The 21,606-nt window shown below is 39.5% G+C and overlaps 2 protein-coding genes across 9 annotated transcripts in view; one reads left to right on the forward strand and one right to left on the reverse strand.

Moving 5' to 3' along the window:
• LOC135438788 (very long chain fatty acid elongase AAEL008004) overlaps positions 1–14,606 on the forward strand; it is a 34,307-nt gene extending 19,701 nt beyond the window's left edge. For 5 of the 7 annotated variants that reach the window (XM_064697279.1, XM_064697280.1, XM_064697278.1 and 2 more), the window contains 9 exons: positions 4,999–5,183; positions 8,146–8,228; positions 9,364–9,471; positions 10,915–10,998; positions 12,117–12,173; positions 12,234–12,339; positions 12,406–12,542; positions 13,028–13,183; positions 14,111–14,606. In XM_064697279.1, the coding sequence (XP_064553349.1) occupies positions 5,126–5,183; positions 8,146–8,228; positions 9,364–9,471; positions 10,915–10,998; positions 12,117–12,173; positions 12,234–12,339; positions 12,406–12,542; positions 13,028–13,183; positions 14,111–14,458 (1,137 nt within the window). In that variant the 5' untranslated portion in view covers positions 4,999–5,125 and the 3' untranslated portion in view covers positions 14,459–14,606. Of the gene's footprint in view, positions 1–4,998; positions 5,184–8,145; positions 8,229–9,363; positions 9,472–9,864; positions 9,946–10,914; positions 10,999–12,116; positions 12,174–12,233; positions 12,340–12,405; positions 12,543–13,027; positions 13,184–14,110 lie in introns of all 7 variants that reach the window. The other 2 variants (XM_064697283.1, XM_064697282.1) reach the window with 2 other exon arrangements.
• A 1,419-nt stretch (positions 14,607–16,025) lies between these two features.
• On the reverse strand, positions 16,026–20,981 carry LOC135438355 (putative uncharacterized protein DDB_G0282129). 2 transcript variants are annotated; one of them, XM_064696650.1, is made up of 7 exons: positions 19,175–20,981; positions 17,654–18,708; positions 17,438–17,591; positions 17,251–17,375; positions 17,083–17,185; positions 16,732–17,024; positions 16,026–16,673 (listed from the first exon to the last, which is right to left on the reverse strand). In XM_064696650.1, exons 1-7 carry the CDS (start codon positions 20,714–20,716, stop codon positions 16,562–16,564), a joined length of 3,384 nt encoding a protein of 1,127 aa, XP_064552720.1. In that variant the 5' UTR covers positions 20,717–20,981; the 3' UTR covers positions 16,026–16,561. The 2 variants fall into 2 exon arrangements, with proteins under 2 accessions (XP_064552720.1, XP_064552719.1); XM_064696649.1 differs by having other exon boundaries at positions 17,654–18,762.
• Between the last annotated feature and the right edge of the window lie 625 nt (positions 20,982–21,606).

Consider the following 21,606-nt stretch of genomic DNA (forward strand, 5'->3'; position numbering starts at 1 on the left):
GCTTCATGTTTACCCATTAAAAACTAAGACAAGGGGTATTTTAAAGTTGTGCAAATTTGTAAAGTGAAAAGTCTACTAAGCAGAACGGTCCATCTACCTAAAGATCTGGACAGATTAGAGACTCGGAATTTGGCATGTAGGCGGAGTTTCTTTATTTAGGCCGAATCTTAAACACATATGCTTTATATGAGGCATAAATTTACTGATGTAAAACGCGATATAAAGCTATTCGGAAATACCCAAAAACGGTGGCCTAATATAAATAAATTAAAAAAATAAAAGGTTACCAAAGAAACTTACATTTTAGCATACTCTTCATCCTGCTTAGAGGGTAGCTCTTAGTTGTGTGCTCTTGGCAACAAGAGTCTCGCTACGATTTAAACAAATTTCGAATTCCAATCAATTTTTAACCAGTTTTGTTGGCCGCTCCGATGTGAAAGGCATTCCATTGTTGTATTTTTTATGATTATTGTCGGTTGTCATCGGCCTGGTCTACAAATGTCGCAATAAATAGAAATTAAATTAATTGGAATAAATCTCAGCTAAGTATCTGGGCCGAAATGTATGGGCAATTTAAGCGTATCACATAAGCCTTCGTCTAATTGCCGTTTAGATGCCCTTTGTAGAAGATACAGCTAATATGTATCTCATGGATACACGTGCCAGTTGTCAGGGCTATCTGGAAAGATGTTTAGATGCTCATTTAATTACCATTCAAAATCCATTTCAGCCGCTTGTCGGCTGCTTGTCATGTGCGCTGCCATTTCGCAGCAAAACACTCTAGATAATTGCAATTGTAGGCCAAACAGCCGAACAACCTTTGACTGAGCCCATTCATTGACCCGGCCCGTCGAGCACTGTCAACACTTGGCAACTACCAAGCTGTTGCCATACAAAAATCAATGGGAAATTGAAAACGCGAGCCAACCACCCCCTACTGAGAACGCCCCCCAATAATGCCTGGCTCAAAACGCACGTGACACCTTTTGCTGGGCGAGAATTGAGGCGAGGCCCAGCTCCTCACTCACACTCCCACTCACACACATACACTTAAACAGTGCGCACTCACTGACATAATGCGAGCAGCCACAACAAAAACTGAAACTACAACAACAATTACGACGAGCCACGCGTCTTTTAGGCGTCATTCATGGCGTGTTGGTTGCACATTAAACGCGCTTTCATCAAGCGCGTTTTGTTTTAGCCTTTTTTCCCATTTGCTGGCAGGGCTGGCAGCAAATGCCCAACACTGTGTTTGCACAGTGCTGTCAGCTTATAAAAAGCAAAAAAAGCTAACTCCAGCAGGCAGAAAATAACTTAATTTTACTTTAAAAAATACCAATAAATATGTTTGCAATTGGTATATCGAAATTATTTTTGGTTTTTTGCATTCGCCTTATATTAATCAGATATATTTGTCTGGCAGTTAATAACTAAACGTACGGGCCATTTGCCATCTTTGAATTTAACTTATTTTATCGAAGTTTATGTTCAGACAAGACTTGACAAGTACTCTGCATTATATATAATTATATAGCATGGAATTTTTTTAGAAACTAGAAGAGAATTGAAAAGAATTAAAAAAATTTTAAGCTAGAATTCCCGCTGCGTGCAAACGCTCTTCGAAAAACGGCCAGACTTGGCGGGGGGTGGGGGGAAAAAGCTCAGCTGGCAACACTGAGTGTGAGTCACATCAACACGGATCCAGGCGCGCTCTCATTACCCGATTTTCATTCAAGAAATTCGCTGCGCGGCTCTGCGCAAAAGCGGCCCAAAATAAAAGAGACCAAAGAGAAACCCTAGCAAGCCGCTGGGCTGAGGGCGCAGGCTTTCATTGGAGCAGAAGTGCGGCGGGGGAGGGGGTTGGCCGTGGCTGTTACAGCAGAGAGTCGTCATCACGTGATTGTGTGTGCGTGTATGTGTGTGCGTGTGTGTGTGTTTGTGACAACGTGGCGCCGGTTAAGCGGCATGTTGCTGTCTGAATTCGGCGCCCTGGAAACTGAATTCGTTGCGGGCTCGGCTTCTGTTTTGCTTTAGGGTTCGCTTTTGCTTGTTTTTTTTTATGCTTTCTGTTTTTTGTTTTTTTTTTGGGGTGTCGCTTTACATGCTCGTATGCATTGTTGCTTCATGCTTTGGCTCTTGTGTGGGCTTACATGGAGCACACAGCAACAACAGCAACAACAGCAACAACAGCAACAACAGCAACAACAACAACAGCAACAACAACAAGCGTGCTGTAAAATCAGGTCAATGAAATAGCAATATTTGGCACGGCTTTAAAGCGTCGCTGGCATCGCGTTTCGCTGCCTCTTCTTCTGGCCGTGCGAAGGTGAATCTGAGCCGCAGTGGGTCGCCTCCTATTTGTGGTGTCATTCGCTGCGCTTTCAAATTGCCACCCACTCGCACCAAAAGCCCAAAGACAAAGACTTACGTCTATAACTGTTGTTGTTTTTTATTTAGCCCGATTGACAGCATTTTCCGCTTGCGCGCCTTCAGCTGTGTTTGCTTTGTTGTGGCTTAGTTTGCATCTATTATCAACTTTCGTCCTTTGACTTTGAATTTATTTGCATTCAGCTGGCAATGGCTTACTTTCTGTTTGCTGTCAACTGTGTGTTGTGTGTAGACGGGGCCTCTTTGCACCTGCACTTCGGTAATTGTCTTCGAGGCATTTGCACGCCAATAGAAACTGCAATCAGAACTTTACATACTCTTGCAATCCTTTTGGGATTCTGAGAAAGATCCTGTCAAGATCGTCATCACACATCACATGCATTCAGTCAGGCTTTGATGCGAACCTTATTGCATTTTTGTGCTATCTCAAGCTTTGGTGAATAGTTTAGCTCCGGGTTCGAACCGGTTAGATGCAGCCTTGATCCATGAGTGTGTTACCAAAGTCCAATATATTATTCAAAGCCATCATTGCGAAAATGTGCCGTGTAATAATGATTTCTCATGTAAATTTCCCAATATTCGAGTGTGTCATACTAAATGAACGCTGCGGGCTGCAGCTATTAACGTAAAATACATTTACAATATTGTAATTTAACGTTAGGCTTGACTTATCAATAAATTGCTGAGCTATACGTTTTATTGTTGCGATGTGTGTATTCTTAACTGCCCAAATACAATTATTGCCAGCCACTAATTAAATATATTATAGATACATATATAATAAAAATAAATACATATATATTTATTTTTTGCTGTGGCCCATTTGTGCAACCTCAGTCCGCAGTCTCTGCAGCAATGAGGTAATTAGACAAGCGAGACTCCTTTCAGCGCATATTATTTCATTTTTTTTCAGCAGCACGCGGCGTATGAGTAATGCCTGACCATGTTTACGTACATGAATGCGTATGTGTATGTGTGTGTGTTTATTTGTATGTGTGTGTCTGCGTGTGTGTAAGTGACGTCAACAATTGCTATTCACTTGGGTCTAGATATTTATTTATGCAGAGGCCTGTCGATTGAGCTAACATGGCTATATAAAGTGCGGCATTTTGTTTGGGCCACATTTGTAAATTGCTATGCGAAGTGCGTCTGCCATAAGCGACAAGTGGCAGTACGCAAGAGGGGAACGGGGGTGCATCTGGTGCAGGGGGCGGCAACAATGAGAACGCGCTGTCAGCAGCTGCGGCTGTTGCACTTTTCATTTGCCAACAAAAATTTGTGTATTTTGCGCCCGCTGCAAAGAGTTGCCTCGTGCCGCATGCACACGTGTATGTGTGTGTGAGTGTGTTTGTTGTGTGTCTGTGTGTGTTTGTTTGTGTATGAGTGAGAGATATTTGCTTGGTCTGTTTGTTAGTCTATCCTTGAACTTTGATTGCACTTTTGCCCACAATTCCTATAATATTTACTTACTTTGCGCCTAAGCAATATTTGTACAGTGAAAGCTTCCTTTAGTGAACTTTTTTAGACGGTTAAGTCTAATATTTTTCCCACATTTTTTGAGCAACGTTTAATTTTTTTAGCGTACGCTCTTTTTTAGAACACAAATACAAATAAAGCTAATTCACAATTTACAGAATAAATATATGAATATTTGTTTTAATTTTGTTATGTCAGCAAAACAAATTGAAATATTCACTATAAAAATATAATATAATAATAATCATAATAATTTGCATATTATTTTCTAAAAGTTATATACGCAATATTAATTTAACAATTTGTCGATATTCACTTTTAAGCATAGGAATATCTGAAAATGCTCGTGTTGTCCATTTCCTCTGATATATCCGATAAACATGTGTATATATACATACATATCTGTCTAGCAGGCTAAGAACTTTAGTTTAGCCTTTAAGCTGGGTGTGCGCTTAGGAATGTTTTCAGCATATTTGAAATAAATATTACTCATACGCCGCCTTGTACGTTTACGTTTGTACGTCTGCATGTTTCGTGGCCGCAGCACAAAATTAATATCGATTTGAGCTTATCTGTATTGATATGCGCTTGATTAGGTGCGATATCGTATCTTCTGCCTGGGCTCAAAGTCTGCGCTTATCGACGGAGCCAGAACCAGAACTAGAACCAGCAGCTCGAAGCCGAAGGCGAAGCCGAAAACGAGAACATCAAATTATAAACAACATGTAAATATGCCGCTCGAATGCTGACTGGCAATTTTATATGTGTGTGTTATTTTTTGGTTTCTTTGGATTTTAGTTTATTAACCTCATTTTATTGCTGTTGCCGCCGGCTTGCTGTTCAGCTGGGCTTTTTTTCTCAACACATATGCAGGTGTGAGAGAGAGTGTGTTTGTGTGTGTTTTATATGCATAAATGTATTTAGTTTCTTTTACATTTATCTGCATACTGATAAATGTCCAATCGCAATAATTATTGGGTTGAAAGGCGGCCGCTGGGTTTTAGTGTTTTATTTGCTTCACTGTTTAAATGACAAAATGAAAAAAAAACTGTTAAAATATAGTTTATGGGTATATACATACATATATATTTTACATAATTGTAATTTTCTTTTTTGATTTTCTCATTGCAGCTCGACACCTTTTGCATTGCACTAGATGCATTAAACTACTGAGCAGCTCGGAACGAACCACCAATAAAAACAAAAACAACATCTACACACACACACACACACAAACACAAACACACACAGCAACAAAATGGCCTTAATTATGAAATACATCGAGAGCATAAACAGATATATGGACTCACATAGTGGTAAGTTGGCATGTGCGTTGCGACTAACACTTACATACCTCTCTCTATATATACATATCTATATCTATATATCTATATATATATACATATGCTTAGGCCTGCTAATTTGTGTAACCTTGATTGTTGTTGTTGTTGATGTTGTTGGCCTGGCTGTCGCTCTTCCTTCTCACATTTCTCTGCAAAACGGCAAAGGTTTAACAAATGATTGAGTAATTTTTGACACCAGCTCACTAATTGCTCGGACAGAAGAGAGCGCGAGAGATTCAAACAGCTCTTGGTTTGGGCCAACAAATAATTAACTGATAATGAGAAATTTCAATGTCAGTAAACGTCTTGGCCAAAACCAAATACAGTAGACAGTTGCTCTCTTCAAATTTATCCTTTATCAATCTATGCATATCTAGAGATATATCTATATATATGTATAGGTATATATTCTGTATTTGCTGAATACATTATACCACATATGGACCCCCAACCCCTCCCCCAAGCCATTTTTGAGAAATGTTTAGCAATTTGAATGCGCTAAAATTATGTTTCAACATGACATAGATACGACTACGTATACCCATACGATTTTAGATATGCATACTTATATATAGCTGCCATAGCTGCTAGTTGTCTGTTGCCTGTGCGTGTCGGCAGTCTCTTTGTGTGTGTGTGTGCGTGTTTGTATTATGGTTATTTTAAGGGCGCACGTGTAATATGACTTATTTGTGCGATATCGGAAGTAAAACAGCCATCAAATGCCGCCACTCTGCAAGCCACAAATCCAACAAGACAGGCATATATTATAGTACAGCATTTCTACAAAATATGGCTTGCAGGCAATCGAAAAGTTGGTAGTCAGAAATAATTATTATTTTAAATAAGAGAAAGAATTGTGTTGCGGAAGATAAACAAGATACCCTTGCAGATATATAATAGTTTTCGCATATACGTACTTATATCTAAACTTGGCCGCACAACATAAGTTCCGGTAGCTTGTTGCTATACCAAGTACAAATGTGGAAGATGTGATTGAGCAATGTTTTATATAATTGGCTTGTATGTTATTATAATTACTTAAAAATACAAGTATTTGTCATCAATAGCTTTCATGCGAGTTATATGATGTAGTAAATGATGTTAAAAAGTCAGCTTATAACCAATTTTTCCTTTATCATCTATGCTTTATTATACATAGGTGAAATCAAAGAGACGTAACTATAACAAGTTTAGCTGGCATAAAAGATGTAAACTATATGAATAGGTTACACAATCATAAAAATACCTTGGCTCTGTATCTCTTGGTATATTTTAGTATGAATATACGACGATGAAAAAGATTACATGCGGTTGATCTTCCACATAAGGTCATAAAGTAAGCCAAAGTAATCAAACTTTAATATAATATTAATTGTTTGCGTTCATTGGAGCTCAGACAATGCTAATAAGTTTTATTGTATCTTACATTTATTTCTAAGTAATTTGTTGAAAAAAACAAACATGATAATTGCTTAGATTTTAAAGTAAGATACAATGAAAATTAATAGAATTGTTTGAGCTCCAATACATTTATATATGAATATATATATGAATCATTTATTGGGTGATCTGAGATATATTTTCCTATGCTTAACGCATGTTGAGACCAAATTGAATGCAAAATGTAGCAATTGAAATACTCTTTCTAAAAGACATTACCCAAGTTCCTATCAAAAGAGTATATTACCTATAAATCGTACCCAAAATCAATGCATTCTGGCACTTTTATATGAACTCTCGAGACTTTATTGCCAGACACAGTCGCAACTTGACAGCAAAAGCAAATCGAATACATTTTTAATCTAAAACTTAAAACCAAACACATGTAGTTTATAGTTTGACACTTTGAAGAGCCCTCAAATGTTTTACGACTCGAGATTGGTTTGGGCCCAGATTGCGATTGGCCAATGTGATAACCAGACCAGTTAGTCCTAAGTTTCGCAATCCATTTATATATTTCGGCAACAATTTCACTTGGCACATAGCTCTTCAATCAAGTTGGAAATCTTAATTAATATTCGTTTATTAATTTTTTATTTGGACTTTTTCTTTACGGTTTGTTAATCTATTCATCAAGCTGCGTCAGTTGTGCGCTGCTCATCAATTTTTGATACTTTTATTATCTAGCCTTTGATTGTTTTTCCGCTATTTTTTTTTTTTTCTTTTCTTTCAATATTGAAATATTTGCCAACGCATATGTTTAATTATTATTGATTTATTTATTTTGCTTTTTCTGTTGAGTTTTTGCTTGGGCAATCGAAATTCGCGTGATTATTCGTCTGGTTGCATAAGTTATTCATGAGTTAAACACCCAGCTAAATTTACGCATTTTTATGACAATTATCGCTGAACTGAATGCCAAATGAAGCGAATGAAGAAATTCCAAAGCCGAAAAGATATATGTTTATTCATATATATATATATATATATATATATAGGCTAAGCATTTAAATAGTTGGACTTAAAATGTAATTGTTATGCAGTCCATTAAACAGGATGAGCTGCACGTCTCATCACCATCATCATCAGCATTCTCAGTATCATTACCATTATCATTATCATTAGCGTAGCTAATGATCGCCTTGGTGACATTGTCTCAAACATGAACGTGCGACAAATGAGGGCCAATGCCCAATGCTAATGATGTACAGATGATAAGAGCAATGTCGACGCTTGCTTTGTTATCTAACTGATATACTATGTATAGTATATGTGCGTAGTTAGTAAACATATTAAAGCAACAACATCAACAACAACAACATAAACAATGCTTCAGTATTCGAACTTATTCCCTGTTCTTTGTTTTGATGCGTGTAACTTGGTTAGTCATTAATCGAACCAGGTTTGGCTTTTGGTTCGGGTCTAGTTTTCACTAATACATTATTTATATATATAATATAGTTTTGTAACTCTTGCCCCATTTCTAATTGCACAGATTCAAGGACAAAGGACTGGCCCATGATGTCATCACCCTTCCCCACACTCGCCGTGTGCCTCACATACGTCTACCTGGTCAAGGTAAGTCGACATCGGGGTGGCAACATTTGTCGCCCACTCTGCCGAACACGTGTTTCTTTTATGGCATCTCGATTTGACCATATGGTTAGCCGCTTAATACACAGATTTAGGTCATATCAACAAGACCAGCTGCGTCTACGTCGTAATCTCAAGTGCTATTCCCATGCGGAAAACGCACTACGTGGGCGTATCCACTGATAGCGTCTACGGTTTTTTGTTTTTTTTTGTTTTGGGGTTGAGCAAGCTTTATTTATGGCCTACTCACACATATGAATTTCTAATCATAAGGCGTTTTTATAATAGACCAACCTAATCAGAGCGTTGATAAGAAACACAGACAGCACAGTGAGTCAAGAGTGAAAAAATTCCAGGAGTATTATTCAACGATAAATTAGGACTTAAGTTTGTGGAAATTATTTTAAAAAAGGGCAGAAAAAAAGCAGCCGCCAGAGAAATGCGTAGTAACTACTTAGAGAAGCATCGATTCAATTGGAGAAGTTAATGCTAAATTCCTTATACGACAAACGAGGCCCAAAAATAATTATGGAAAAACAGGGTTTTTACGATGTCCATAATTATTTTTGAGAGTATATATTTACATATAGATATTCAAAGCGTGGAAAACAGAGTATTTAAATAAACAGACAGAGGATGTCACGCTTTGAATGAGATCCCATAAAGTATAAATATAAATAGTATAAATTTAAAAAGTTCTTCAAACTATCTTGCCTAAAACTTCTAGCAGTACATATGTCGGACTAGGTCCAAAAGGAATGTGGGCATATATCTTATATATTACTAGGAATATCCTTACTCTGCTCCTATACAATGTTCAAGCAAGGTCCTGTCCATAACGAACCACTAAATCTTAAAGCTCCTATGAAAACAATTGGTCAAGAATTAATTTCTTGGTAAAAAACATCTTTCTTCTTCATCTTAAATATCCAAACCATTTGCAGCAAAGAGCTATATAGAAATTGAGTTTTTGTTTGAAAAAAAAGAACACCTTAGTGTGCTTAGTAAGGAAATAAATGTCTGAAAGAGTATTTCATCTTCGGCGTCGCCGAAGTCAACTGATTTTCTTGCTCATCTCTATGACATAATCATTAAGCGGCATTCTCTTTTTATGTAACAGGTGCTTGGGCCGCGATTAATGGAGAATCGAAAGCCGTTACATCTACAGAACATGCTGGTCATCTATAATGCGTTACAGGTTGTATTTAGCGCGTGGCTCTTCTATGAGGTAAGTGAAACTCACACCAACCCAAATAACACCACCACCATCAACAACAACAACAACAACAACAAGAAAAAGAACAAGAACAACACCAACCACAATATCCATCAACAACAACAACAACAACAACAACAACATCGCTGGCGTCGTCGTTTTGGCTGCTTGCTTAACTGACCTGGAAAAGCGTTTAAAGACAAACAACTTGCTGGAACTGCCAACTGCAACTGCAACTGCCAACTTCTACTGCCAACTGCTACTGCCAACTGCAACTGCCAATTGCTACTGCCAACTGGCAACTGGCAACTGGCTGCTGCTGCTTTTAATGTGCACTTTATTTTATGTTTTTCTTACGTTCTCTCTATCTCATTTTCTTTGGCATTAATCTGATTTCGTTTTTAGTGTTTAATGGGCGGCTGGTGGGGTTCGTACAGCTTCCGCTGTCAGCCTGTGGACTATAGCGATAGTGCCACATCTAGGAGAGTAAGTGTCTCGTCTTTAAATGCCAATAAAACCTATTTGACTGTGTGCAGCAGGAACGCGCTTAGCTCTTGAAAAGTGAAAATGAAGGCCTAGGGAAATTCTCGCCCATTTAGCAGACCCTGATTCATAGATTCTACTCAAAGAACGCAGTTATGCGCATACAACTAGGCAGTCATATGAATATATATGTACATATATTTATATGTATATATTTCTTGGAATTAATATTTTAGTTAATATACATATATGCAAACGCTTGAGGAACAGCCGTATAAATATTTAAGATTAACCAGCATTGCTTTACATGATTTTCAATATGTATATTATTTTGTTTTCCATTTTTATTTTTGTAACCATTTTTAGCATTTTATTATTTAATACAAAATACTACACGAGGCGAGCAAATGTGTAGCTGGTTTCTAATTAGACATAGAACTGCCTTAAATATCGCTAAAGATATATATTAAATATATATATTCTATATACATCACTTGTTTTGTATATAAATGCTAGCAACAATTGGTAAAAATCAAAAAACACAAAACATATCGCTTTAAACAATTTGATGCTTTATTAATTAATACCACTTAAACGCTGTCTACTAACCCAGCCAAAATTTATATGTGCGTGTGTGTGTCTGTATGTGTGTGTCTGTGTGTGTGCAGTTGGTAAATATCAAGTAAATATCAATGTGTGTCTGTATGTGTGCCTGTATGTGTGTGTCTGCCATGCCTAATTCTTTACAGCCCACGAACTGGAAGCAGCTGAAACCGAACGCCAACGCAAACCGATGCCAGCCAAAAACTCAAAACTCAAAACTCAAAACAAAAACGAAAAAACAATAAAATAAATCATTTCACAACTCACGCAACAAAATCGAATTCAATATCAAAATCAGAATCAAAAACCAAAATTCGATAAATAAAAGACAAAACAAACACACACATTTTACACACTCTACATTTGCAGATAGGAGTTTCCGGTTGGCTAACTGGACATTATAGCTTCCGATGTCAGCCAGTTGACTATAGTAATAATCCTAGAACGTTAAGGGTATGTGTTAAACTGACAACGAGCCGTTAAATAACGATATTGATTAGCCTCTACTGATAACGATAAGCTATTGATAACGAATAACGAAATGCGTGCTTCCTATTGGTGCTGTGCTGGTGTGTGTGCGCGCGCGTGTGCTTTTGTACCTGAATATTGGTTCTGGGCTTATTATATAATGTACAAATAAATACCTCGATACTTACCCTACACACAATTATCTTACATACACATGTACTCAATCCGGGCTAACAGTTGTGGCTTCCACAAGAGTTAAGGTAGCACCTATCTGTACATTCATACACATAAGCAATAACTATATACTACATAAGTACAACTAACCCCCCCCCCCCCACCACAACAAAAAAAAAAACAGATCCTAACCCAGATCGAAGCATGTGTGTATGTATGCCGTGCATAACTGTCAGCATATAAATGTTCTCAAAATGTCACTAATCTAAAAAAATGATACAAGTCTCGTATCTCGCATCGTTATCTCTTACAGAATATAGAAAAGTCTGGGGCCCCTTTCCCGCCCAACATTCGACACCCCTACCCATCCAAGTGGGAACTGTAAACAACTCTCTTTTTTTACCCCGGAATATGCATTAAACTCTACTTTAAATGGCCAGGACTATGATATTTCAAATTTCAAAACCGTTAATCAATTAATTGAATGTGTTACCCGATTCTACTATACTATATCTTCTTGAACTATCTGCTGCATTTTGAAAAATAATATACTTCTACCTAAAGTTATGATTGAACTGGAACCGAAGCGTGTGCATGAATGTTTCAATTGAATTGAATTACAAAATTAATTTGATCATGATTTAATAATAATAAAAAAATTAAATTGACTCCACAAATTGAGTGTGCGAATGAAACAGAGGCGACGGCAGCGCCGAGCTTGATGTATACCCTAATTGACGGCACGAATATCGAATACGAAAACCGATCTCAAATGCTGATAAGCTCAAATGCTGCTCAGTTAGGGTATCCAGAAGTGTGTGTGTGTGTGTGTGTGCCGAACATTTGTTTGCCATCTTCAAAAACAAGCCGAGCTAATCGAATATTTAATCTCTTCTCCGCGCTGCTGCCTACCCACTCATCCAAATCAGATGGTTCACGCGTGCTGGTGGTATTATTTCTCGAAGTTCACAGAGTTCATGGATACGGTAAGTGTGACCATATTTGTTAGTTAGTTTCTTAAACCCACACACGCGATACCCTTACAGATTTTCTTCGTGCTGCGCAAGAAGACGAGCCAGGTGACGACACTGCATGTCATACATCACGGCTGCATGCCCATGTCCGTGTGGTTCGGTGTCAAATTCACTCCAGGTGCGTTAACCAGCCGCGGCTAAACGACCGTCAGATACCCTATAATATGTCTATGTCTGCATTTAGGTGGCCACAGCACCTTCTTCGGCCTGCTCAATACCTTCGTGCACATTGTGATGTACACGTACTACATGTTCTCGGCCATGGGTCCACAATACCAAAAGTACCTCTGGTGGAAGAAGTACCTGACAACGCTCCAAATGGTAAGCTCCCAATACACTATGCTCCAAAACAGAAACGATAACTAAAAGACCCGATATTGAGATACAGAGAAACTGACATACAATCAAATATTTATTATAATTTCTAGATAGTCTCAGTGTACATATTAGACTATATCTTAGCATATTTTCACAATTTATATTTAACTACAGTTTGGTTTATATTCTTAATTTAAATTATGAAGATTCGAAAAGATTATTACTTCAAGTAATTTATTAAATTAAGACTTTTCCTTCAATACATATTGATCTGGCTGAGTTATAGTTAGGTTTTAGCGATTCAGTCAAAGTTTAAATAAACACAAAGAAACCCAAAAAATGAAACTTTTGGAAATTATTTAGGTTCGTTTTCGTTCTTAGAGCGTCATCTCTAGCTCCATTTTGTATTTTTTGTTTATAATGTGCTTGATTAATTTTATTAAATTATATTTTATCTGATTAATCACCGGCTCTTCCCACGGCTACAGGTTCAGTTCATTCTCATCATGGTGCACGCCTTCCAATTGCTCTTCATTGACTGCAATTACCCGAAGGCCTTCGTCTGGTGGATCGGAATGCACGCTGTGATGTTCTTTTTCCTGTTCAATGAGTTCTACAAGGCAGCCTACAAAAACCGTCTAATGGTAAGTGCCCCAGTGCCCCAGTGCCCCAAAGCCAAGCTCCAAAAAAACACACACACACACACACACACACACAAAAACCTTTTCTAAAATGCCGCAAGTCCGGAAATGAGACAATTTTTGAGGTGCAACCGCATCTCAAGTCGCCTATTATGATAATTATCAACCATTTGAAAGAAATGAAAAAAAAAACTCGGGCCTAGTCCGTGGCTTCCCACGTTGGCTCAAAGCCATTTAAAGCCATGAAATGACAAACATAAAATGCGTTCGCATCCCAGATTCCGGATTGTGAGTTAATGAAAACGAAAACCGAGCGAAGTCTTATATCATAAGCATGTGTGTCCATGGTTACGGCCGATGTCTGCACCTGCCAGATAGACTCGGTGGATGGGAAGGGGAGGGGGCAAAGGTGGGCTGCCTATTGCAAACATATAACTGTGGTCTAAATTCATTAACGAAATTTCGTCAAGTGAGTCTCGGGGAATTGGTTTTACGAAGTCCGCTTTGTCCGACACAAAAGCGCCAAAATGACGTCGTTTAATGATCGTTCACGTTCATGAGGCCAACATCGACGTCGACCGCGACTGCGACTGAGACGGCGACGGCGACGGAGGCGACCCACAGCATCCATTGAGCGGTACGCAAGTGAAAGTTGAATGGAAAAGAGGCGAAATACAAATGAAAAGGCAAAAAAGAAAACAAAAATAAATAAAAATAAAAATAATAAACAAACGCTGACAAGGCATCTCAGCTGATTGCATAATGTGCGTTTCTTGCTTTTTGTGGGGCGCACACACACACACACACACACACACATACACGCATATATAATAAATGTACAAAAAATGCGAACGCGTGTCGCATGCGCAATATATCTCATACGCCCCGATTGCCGACTAAACTAAACCTCCTTTTCACATACATTCGCAGAAGAAGAATGCGCTGCTGGCCAACGGACACGCCAAGCCGAATGGCTACTGCAAGAGCATCAATGCCCACGACGATCTGTTCCTGCCACAGCCCGCGGCCCAGACGACGCCGGCGTCGACGGCCAAGGCCAATGGCAATGCGACGCTCAGCAACGGCCATGCGAATGGCCTGAAGAACGGCTACATGCCGCTGCCCAATGGCAATGCGGCGGCCGTGGCCAATGGCAGTGCGCACAAAACGAACGGTATCCTGCTGGCAACTGGCTTTGGCAATGGCAGCGGTGGCTATGCCACCAAGCTGCTGGACGATGTGGCACAGGAGCTGACGCACCGGAAGACACAAAAATAATATCGGGATAATGCGGGTCGGCGCCAACATAAAGCTTAGGATGGTAGCAGAAAGCACAGCAAGCGCCAGGAGCACCACCATATGCTCCAACAGTCATAAGCACACACACACACACACCCACACACACACCCACACACCTACACATACACACATTCAACAAACACCATTCATGTACATCCACATAAGCATATATATATATACATACATGTTTTGGATATTTTATTGACATTGAAATAACTTTTAGTTAGAATGGAAGAGAAACAATAAGGGGCATATTGTTATTGGTACTAATTATTATTACAGAAATTAATAATAATAATAATGCATAATAATGATGCTTGTTTTTACAGCGAGCCAAGTATGTATGTATGTATATAGCGTATGTGCGCATGTATGTAGCATTCATATAAATAAAATACATTTTTGTTGCTTTTTTCTCTTTTTAACTACTTTAGTTGTACAAAGCTTTGTATAGAAAAAAACAAAAACAAAAACAAAAAATCAAAAAAACAATACAATTTATAAATTGAGCCTAATGCTTATTTAACTGAATTGTGTGTGAGCATGGAATTAATCTATGTATTTAAGCATAGAATTTAATTTATATACATACTTATATATATATATATATCTACTTATACACAAATAAATAAAGTAAATGGAAAAAATTAAGTTGGTTCTGCGTAAGTCAAACAAGTTTTGTAAATGTATAAAGCAAAAAATATATTAAAATAAAATGTATGTAATTTAATATTAGTCGCAATAATTGTTGAGGAATTTAAACAAAGTCAAGCAAAATGAAAAAAGAATAAAACAGTCACAGCTATTTAAGTCAAGCCACAAATACTACAAATACCAACAAATTTGTGCTTCGTTTTAATCATAAACGACCACAAATAAAAACATAACAAAAACAAACCCTACCCACATGTTTAATTAATTTATTACAAATAAATTATGCCACTAAACTGGAACATTATAAAGTATGCAACTTTAGCTTTTTGATAACGTTGCATACAACAACATACAACAACAAATCATCAGACACACGTAAGAAAAAAAACATCTGAAACCCCCGAACATTGATAACAAAAGCAACAATGTTAAACGCATAAAAAAAATTATATATAATAAAAAACAAATAGACTTTAAGTCCCACACTCTAGGTTCTATAGGTATTCAATTGCAATACGTTTTGTATGCGTAGTAGCCGTTTTTGTGGAGCTGGAGCAGTATGTAAACAACACTATGTATGTAATTGTAATTATTATTATTATACAGAGACAAAAAAATACGAAAAACAAAAATCATGTGTAGAAAATTAGGCAGAAACGGAGTGGAGCATTTTTTCAATAAAACACTAAAAAAAAAAATACGCTTATGCAAATTCAAACTTCTTTTGTCTATGGAATTGGGTTTTAATCTCACTTAATTTAAATATTTAGCTCTCAACATTTTTTTTATAGCTCAATATATTTAACCAAATGACCCCATACTAATTCCACCTGCCGCGTTTTACCCAATTTTCGGGGCATAAAATACAGTTATAGATGAAACAATCAACTCGTTAGGGTCTCTATATGGTTTTTATTAACATTTATAATTCGGATGTGTTAGATTTTACATATTCGCGCATTATACGCCGTGGTGCGTGGCGTATAATCCGGCTGCGGTCTATAATTTTAACTTAAAACTAGGCTTGTTTGCTATGAGCTAAGCGGGTTAAGCTGTCCATAAGCGGTAGGCAAAAAGTAAAATGTAGAACACAGATGTCAACTACTTAAGTGATGGGCAATCGTAATGCCCTTAAACTTATGCAAGACCATTAAAAACAAAAATTCTCAAAATAAAAATTATTAACAGCAATTGGTAGTCATTGTACTTGTGTAAAGAAGAGTTATTATAAAACTTAATCTGTTTCGATTGTGGTCTATTAGAGTTATTGTGTGTGTGTGTGTGTTTGTAAAACGGGAGATGGTTGCGCTGATGTTGGCCTATTAGAGTTTATCTATGTGAGTAAGCAGCCAACGACGCCTTGCTTATTACTGTTAAACTGCAAATTGGAGATTTTAAAAACACTTATGTCTATGCCACAAAACGATTTCAGTTGCGACGAGTGCGACGACGTGCATTACCGGCAAAGGGCGTGGCATTGGGCGCGCCCGGATGTTGGCCGCTATACAGATTATCCAGAAACTCATGCAACGTGGCCTCACTGTGAATGGAGAAATATTTAATAGCTGATCCTGATTGATTTGGTTCTGAGCGCTTACCTGACACCACTGGCTGGGCCGCCCGTATGATGTGCATGCGACTGTGGTTGCTGCTGGTGTGGATGTTGCTGCTGCTGCTGTTGTTGCTGCTGCTGCTGTTGTTGTTGCTGCTGCTGTTGCTGCTGAGCGCCGCGCACAATGCGATATTGTACCATATGCGAATTGGGCTCTAGATGCGACAGCGCACCCTTCTGACAGTTGGCCCATTCAGTTATGTCATAGACCTTGCCATCCATTAACGCCAAATATTTCCAACGCAGACCCAGCATGCTCGTCTCCGCCCATATGTCGCCCTACCAAATGAAATACAGGTTAATACTAATGCCGAGCACGTGTGAAGCTACTACTCACATCCTTGGCCGAGTGCCGTATCTTACAGGAGGCGCATTCGCGCGCCGCATAATGAGGACGTTCAGTTAGCTTGCGAGGATGACGCTGCGCACAGGTGCTACATCTATAGATAATTGAGAAAATCGGTTTAAACTTGATAAGCTTTTCGTAGTTGCTTGTGTCGCTTACCTTATAGTATTGGCCGCCTCGGTCATTTTGGTTTGCAATTGCGATAGCAAATCGTGCAGCTCCGTCCACGCCTTTTCCGCGTGCAATGCCTCGGCAATGCTTTGGTCATAGGCAAGACGATTTTCCTATAAGGAATGAATGCAAATAAATACTGCAACTTATCTAAGAAGCTGTTTGTTTAACTTACCGGTTCCCCAATCAATTCAAATGCACGCTGCAGCACCTTGAATGCCTCCTCGGCGCCCGCCTGTTTGTTTTTATCCGGATGCACCAGCACGGCAATTTTCTTATAGTGTTTACGTATTTGCTCCTGTGGACTATCCGGCGGCACGCCCAATATGCTGCAATGAAATATTTCAGTTAGTTAAATATGTATTATTCAAGGTGTTCTAAGAGTACATACCTGTAGGCATCCTTGCCCTTGCAGTTCAGCAGCGAGTACATGGCCTCTTCGCCAGTCTGTGGCAGGCGACCCGTTTTAAATGCCTCCGCGCTAGCCTCAGGCGGCTTGCGCTTGTAGAAGCGTCGCCAAAATGCCCAACGTGAGTTTTTTCTGAAGCGTGCATCAAAGCGACGCCAATAGTTGCGCCACCAGATGCTCGGCTTGCCGGAATTCTGCTTCAGTTCGTTGTGCAGCTGGCGAGCATAAGCCACGCCTGCCACATACGCTGTGGTCAGCCGCTCGTACGCCATGCTGCAACCGAGCACAACAATATCATAGACCAAATAGAAGAGCCAGGTGATCAGCTTGAGCGTGTATATCCACCAGGTGTGCAAAATTCGCTTGGCTAGCTCATAATTGCGATTCGAGGTGCTCGCATGCGCTGGTGAATTGGATGACCCATATGCGCCACCTCGATTGCGCTTCGAGGAATACGAGTACGAGCTAGAATTGGAATTTAAATTCGCATTCGATGAGCCGGAGTAGCGTTTCGATGATGAGGAATTTCCATTGTTGTTGCTGTTGCTGTTGCTGATGTTGTTGTGGTGGCTGTTGCTGTTGCTCGAGCCAGATGAATTATTGGAATTATTCGAATTGGCATTCGAGAAATGTGCATGCGAGCTGCTATTGTTGATGCTGCTGCTGCTGCGATTGTTGTTGCTACCGTTGTTTGACTTCCGGCTCGATAAATTGTTATTGCTGCTGCTGTTGCTGCTGCTGCTGGGTAAGCTGCTGTTGCCGCTGTTGTTATTAGTTACCTTGTTGTCGTTGGTTTTGGCGCTGAATCCACTTTGGTTGTTGCTGCTCGTGTTGTTAATAAATTTCATTTGGCCAGGACGCTTCTTATCGGCATTCGGTTTACCAGACCTGAGCGGTGGCTGCGACTGTTGCTGGGGCGGTGGTTGTTGTTGCTGCTGCTGTTGTTGTTGTTGTTGTTGCTGCTGCTGTTGTTGTTGTTGTTGTTGCTGTTGTTGTTGCTGCTGCTGTTGTTGCTGCTGCTGCTGTTGTTGCTGCTGCTGCTGTTGTTGCTGCTGCTGCTGTTGTTGCTGCTGCTGCTGTTGTTGTATTGGCTACCGTCGAATCAGTAAAGAACAAATTAAACAGAAAAGTCAATTAAATAACTATAATCATTTATATCTGATTAAATTCATTCTATTATTAATCAACTGCTTGACTGGAGAATAACCCAGATCCCAATGCGTAAGGTATGAGAGGCTAAATTTTCCATAGTAATTTATTTTAAAAGTATATAGAAGGCAGGCTATTGGAAAATTGCTGCCGCAAGTGTGGAAAATCGGAAATTATTTCGTTCAGTATTTGGAAATTTCGACGTGTTTTAAGAGCTACCTCAATGTAGTAGGGAAATGGGTGGAATAGAAGGGATTGCTACAGTTTAAGTTGCTAATAAAGCTAGCTAATGTCCACCAATATAATCTAAAAACTATCCTAACTATAATATTTAAATTGTGCATTTGGATTTACCGCTTGTTGTGGTTTTTGCTGTGCTCCCTGATTCGACTGCTGGCGCCTCTTGCTGCGATGTCCTGAGGCATTGCCGGACCCATCCTTGATTTCGTGTAGTGGCGAGCGCTTGGAATTATTGCGCAACTCCCGATTACCGTTGCCATTGCCATCTTCCTTGCCTCCTCGTCGCTGCGTAGGATGACCATTCTCCAAGTTGTTGACTGAACGTGTTTCAATACCCGAATTGCTTCTGGCAAGCATTGTGCCCGAGCTGCGCAATGTGCTGCCCTTGCTCAAAACATCTGAATAGGACATGGGCATGGGTTTTACTTCGGCTACAATGCGTCTTTTGCCCTCGCTCAAGCCTGGCACGACTATTGGCGCTTTTTTCAGCGCAGTGGGTGTTGCTGTTGCTGCTGCTGCTGCAGCTGCTGCTGCAACTGCTGTAGTTGTTGTAGTGCTTAAAGTTGGATTCGGATTGACTTCTTTGTTGCCAGAGTTTCCAGGAGCTACTTCCACTGTGCTTTTGGGCGGCACGACTTTAGCATGATACTCAGCCATGGGCTGCAGCTGCTGTAACTTCACAGGTGAAGTCGGCTGTGGTGGCGTTGTCAATTCTATGGGCGTGGCTTCAACATATGCGTTAGCGTTTTCGGGTGGCTCGCCACCAAACTGTATATAACTGCTACCCGTTAGATTTGGCGACCAGTTATTTACAAGATTATTTATAAACAAATTTGCGCTATTGCTCGGTGCAACAGCAGTAGAGACTGCCGCGGGAACATCATCAACCTGATGGAATTGTGGTGTCTGCTGTTGTTGTTGTTGCTGCTGCTGCTGCTGCTGTTGCTGCTGCTGCTGTTGCTGTTGTTGCTGTTGCTGCTGTTGGTTTACAATATTCATCTCGGGCTTTGGCAGTAACGGATTGGTGGCAAACAATTCATAAAGTGGTGTCTGCTGTGCTGCTGACGGCTGCGCCTGTGCCTGGTTCTGTGCAGCCGTGGCCGCTACTTGATGATGTTGATGCTGGTTCATTGGTGCCATGTTGATATGCGAGAAATTGGCCGCCGCTTGCTGAGCGTAAACATCGTTGACAGCATTCTCGGGACAGTGATAAACCTTAAGAAAATTGCCATGACCAACAGGCAATACGGAGTACGTTTCGGTTTGACCAGGTGGTCCGGAGTATGCCAAGTTGTACAGATATTCATTATAGACGTGTGCAGATGGAGCTTGCTGTGGTTGTGGTATCATAGGTGGCTGATGATGATGTGGTGGGTGGGGGTGATGTGGGGGAAATTGAACACCCATGTGTGGCGGCCACATCAATGGCCCCTGCGCCTGGCCCTGTTGCTGTTGATGCAACAAATGTTGTTGTTGTTGTTGTTGTTGTTGTTGTTGTTGTTGTTGCTGCTGCTGTTGTTGCTGTTGCTGATGTGCCAGAAAACTGGCATATTCCGGACTGTGTGGTGGCAAATTGTGGTAAGTGGCGGCAATTGCTTCGTCCTCGACCATACCACCCGAGCAGATGCGCTCATCCTGATGAGTCCGCGCCGTCATATCCCGCAACACTGCGCCAAAAAAAGGCCCTTGCCAGTGCCTTTTCTCGCACTGACGCTATTGTCCTATTAGAATTTCATGCGATTGTGCGTTTCGCTTGCTCGGCGATGCATTTATGAGTTACTGAAGTTGTTTGCAAATAACGATTGCAAACGCTGCCACACAAATTGAAATACGTTGCTACACTTCTTTCTGCAATCACTTTTAACACAAATAATATATTATGCTTGCGTATGTGAGTGTATGTGGCACCGATGCCACTCACAAGTAACGCAAACAGGGATGCACAGAGTGTACATATATCGATTAACTCGAATTTGCGAATTCATTTCTGAATAAGTGGTAGCTGTTTATCTTTAAATAAGTTTGACGTTTCCCACCTCTTTATATTTATAGCTGTTATATATTGAATCTGCTAAAACAGGCCTAATATCTGTAGCATTTCATTAGGGGCTAAAACAGGTCTTTTTAATCCGCACAATATGGCAACCTTGCCTCTGTACCTGTTACTTTTGTATTGTTTTAATACGTATTTTTACTTTGTTAAAGTCGAGGATAGCTATTCTAACAAAGAAAACAGAGAATGAAATTTACAGCTAAGCCTTAAAAATAGCTTTTCATCCATCATCAACTAGAAATAAACTTCAATAAATTCAAATTATATATATACTCGTTATGGTGCCGTTATCAAATGTGCTTGCTTCTAATAACAGACTAGGAAACTGGTAAGTTTGTGGCTGCATTTCAAATTAAATTAATTCAGGGTAAAAAAATAACAAAGATATTTATTATTGAAAATACTATAATATCAAAAATATAAAAGCCCTTTAAATGTAGTTCTTAAATATCTTCTTATTAAAATCTTTTAATCAAATTGGATATATGCTTGA

This window comes from Drosophila montana, unplaced genomic scaffold (assembly GCF_035044405.1).
Source record: "Drosophila montana isolate Dmon_TW-CO22-7 unplaced genomic scaffold, ASM3504440v1 contig_3848_1, whole genome shotgun sequence".
Classification (NCBI taxonomy): domain Eukaryota; kingdom Metazoa; phylum Arthropoda; class Insecta; order Diptera; family Drosophilidae; genus Drosophila; species Drosophila montana.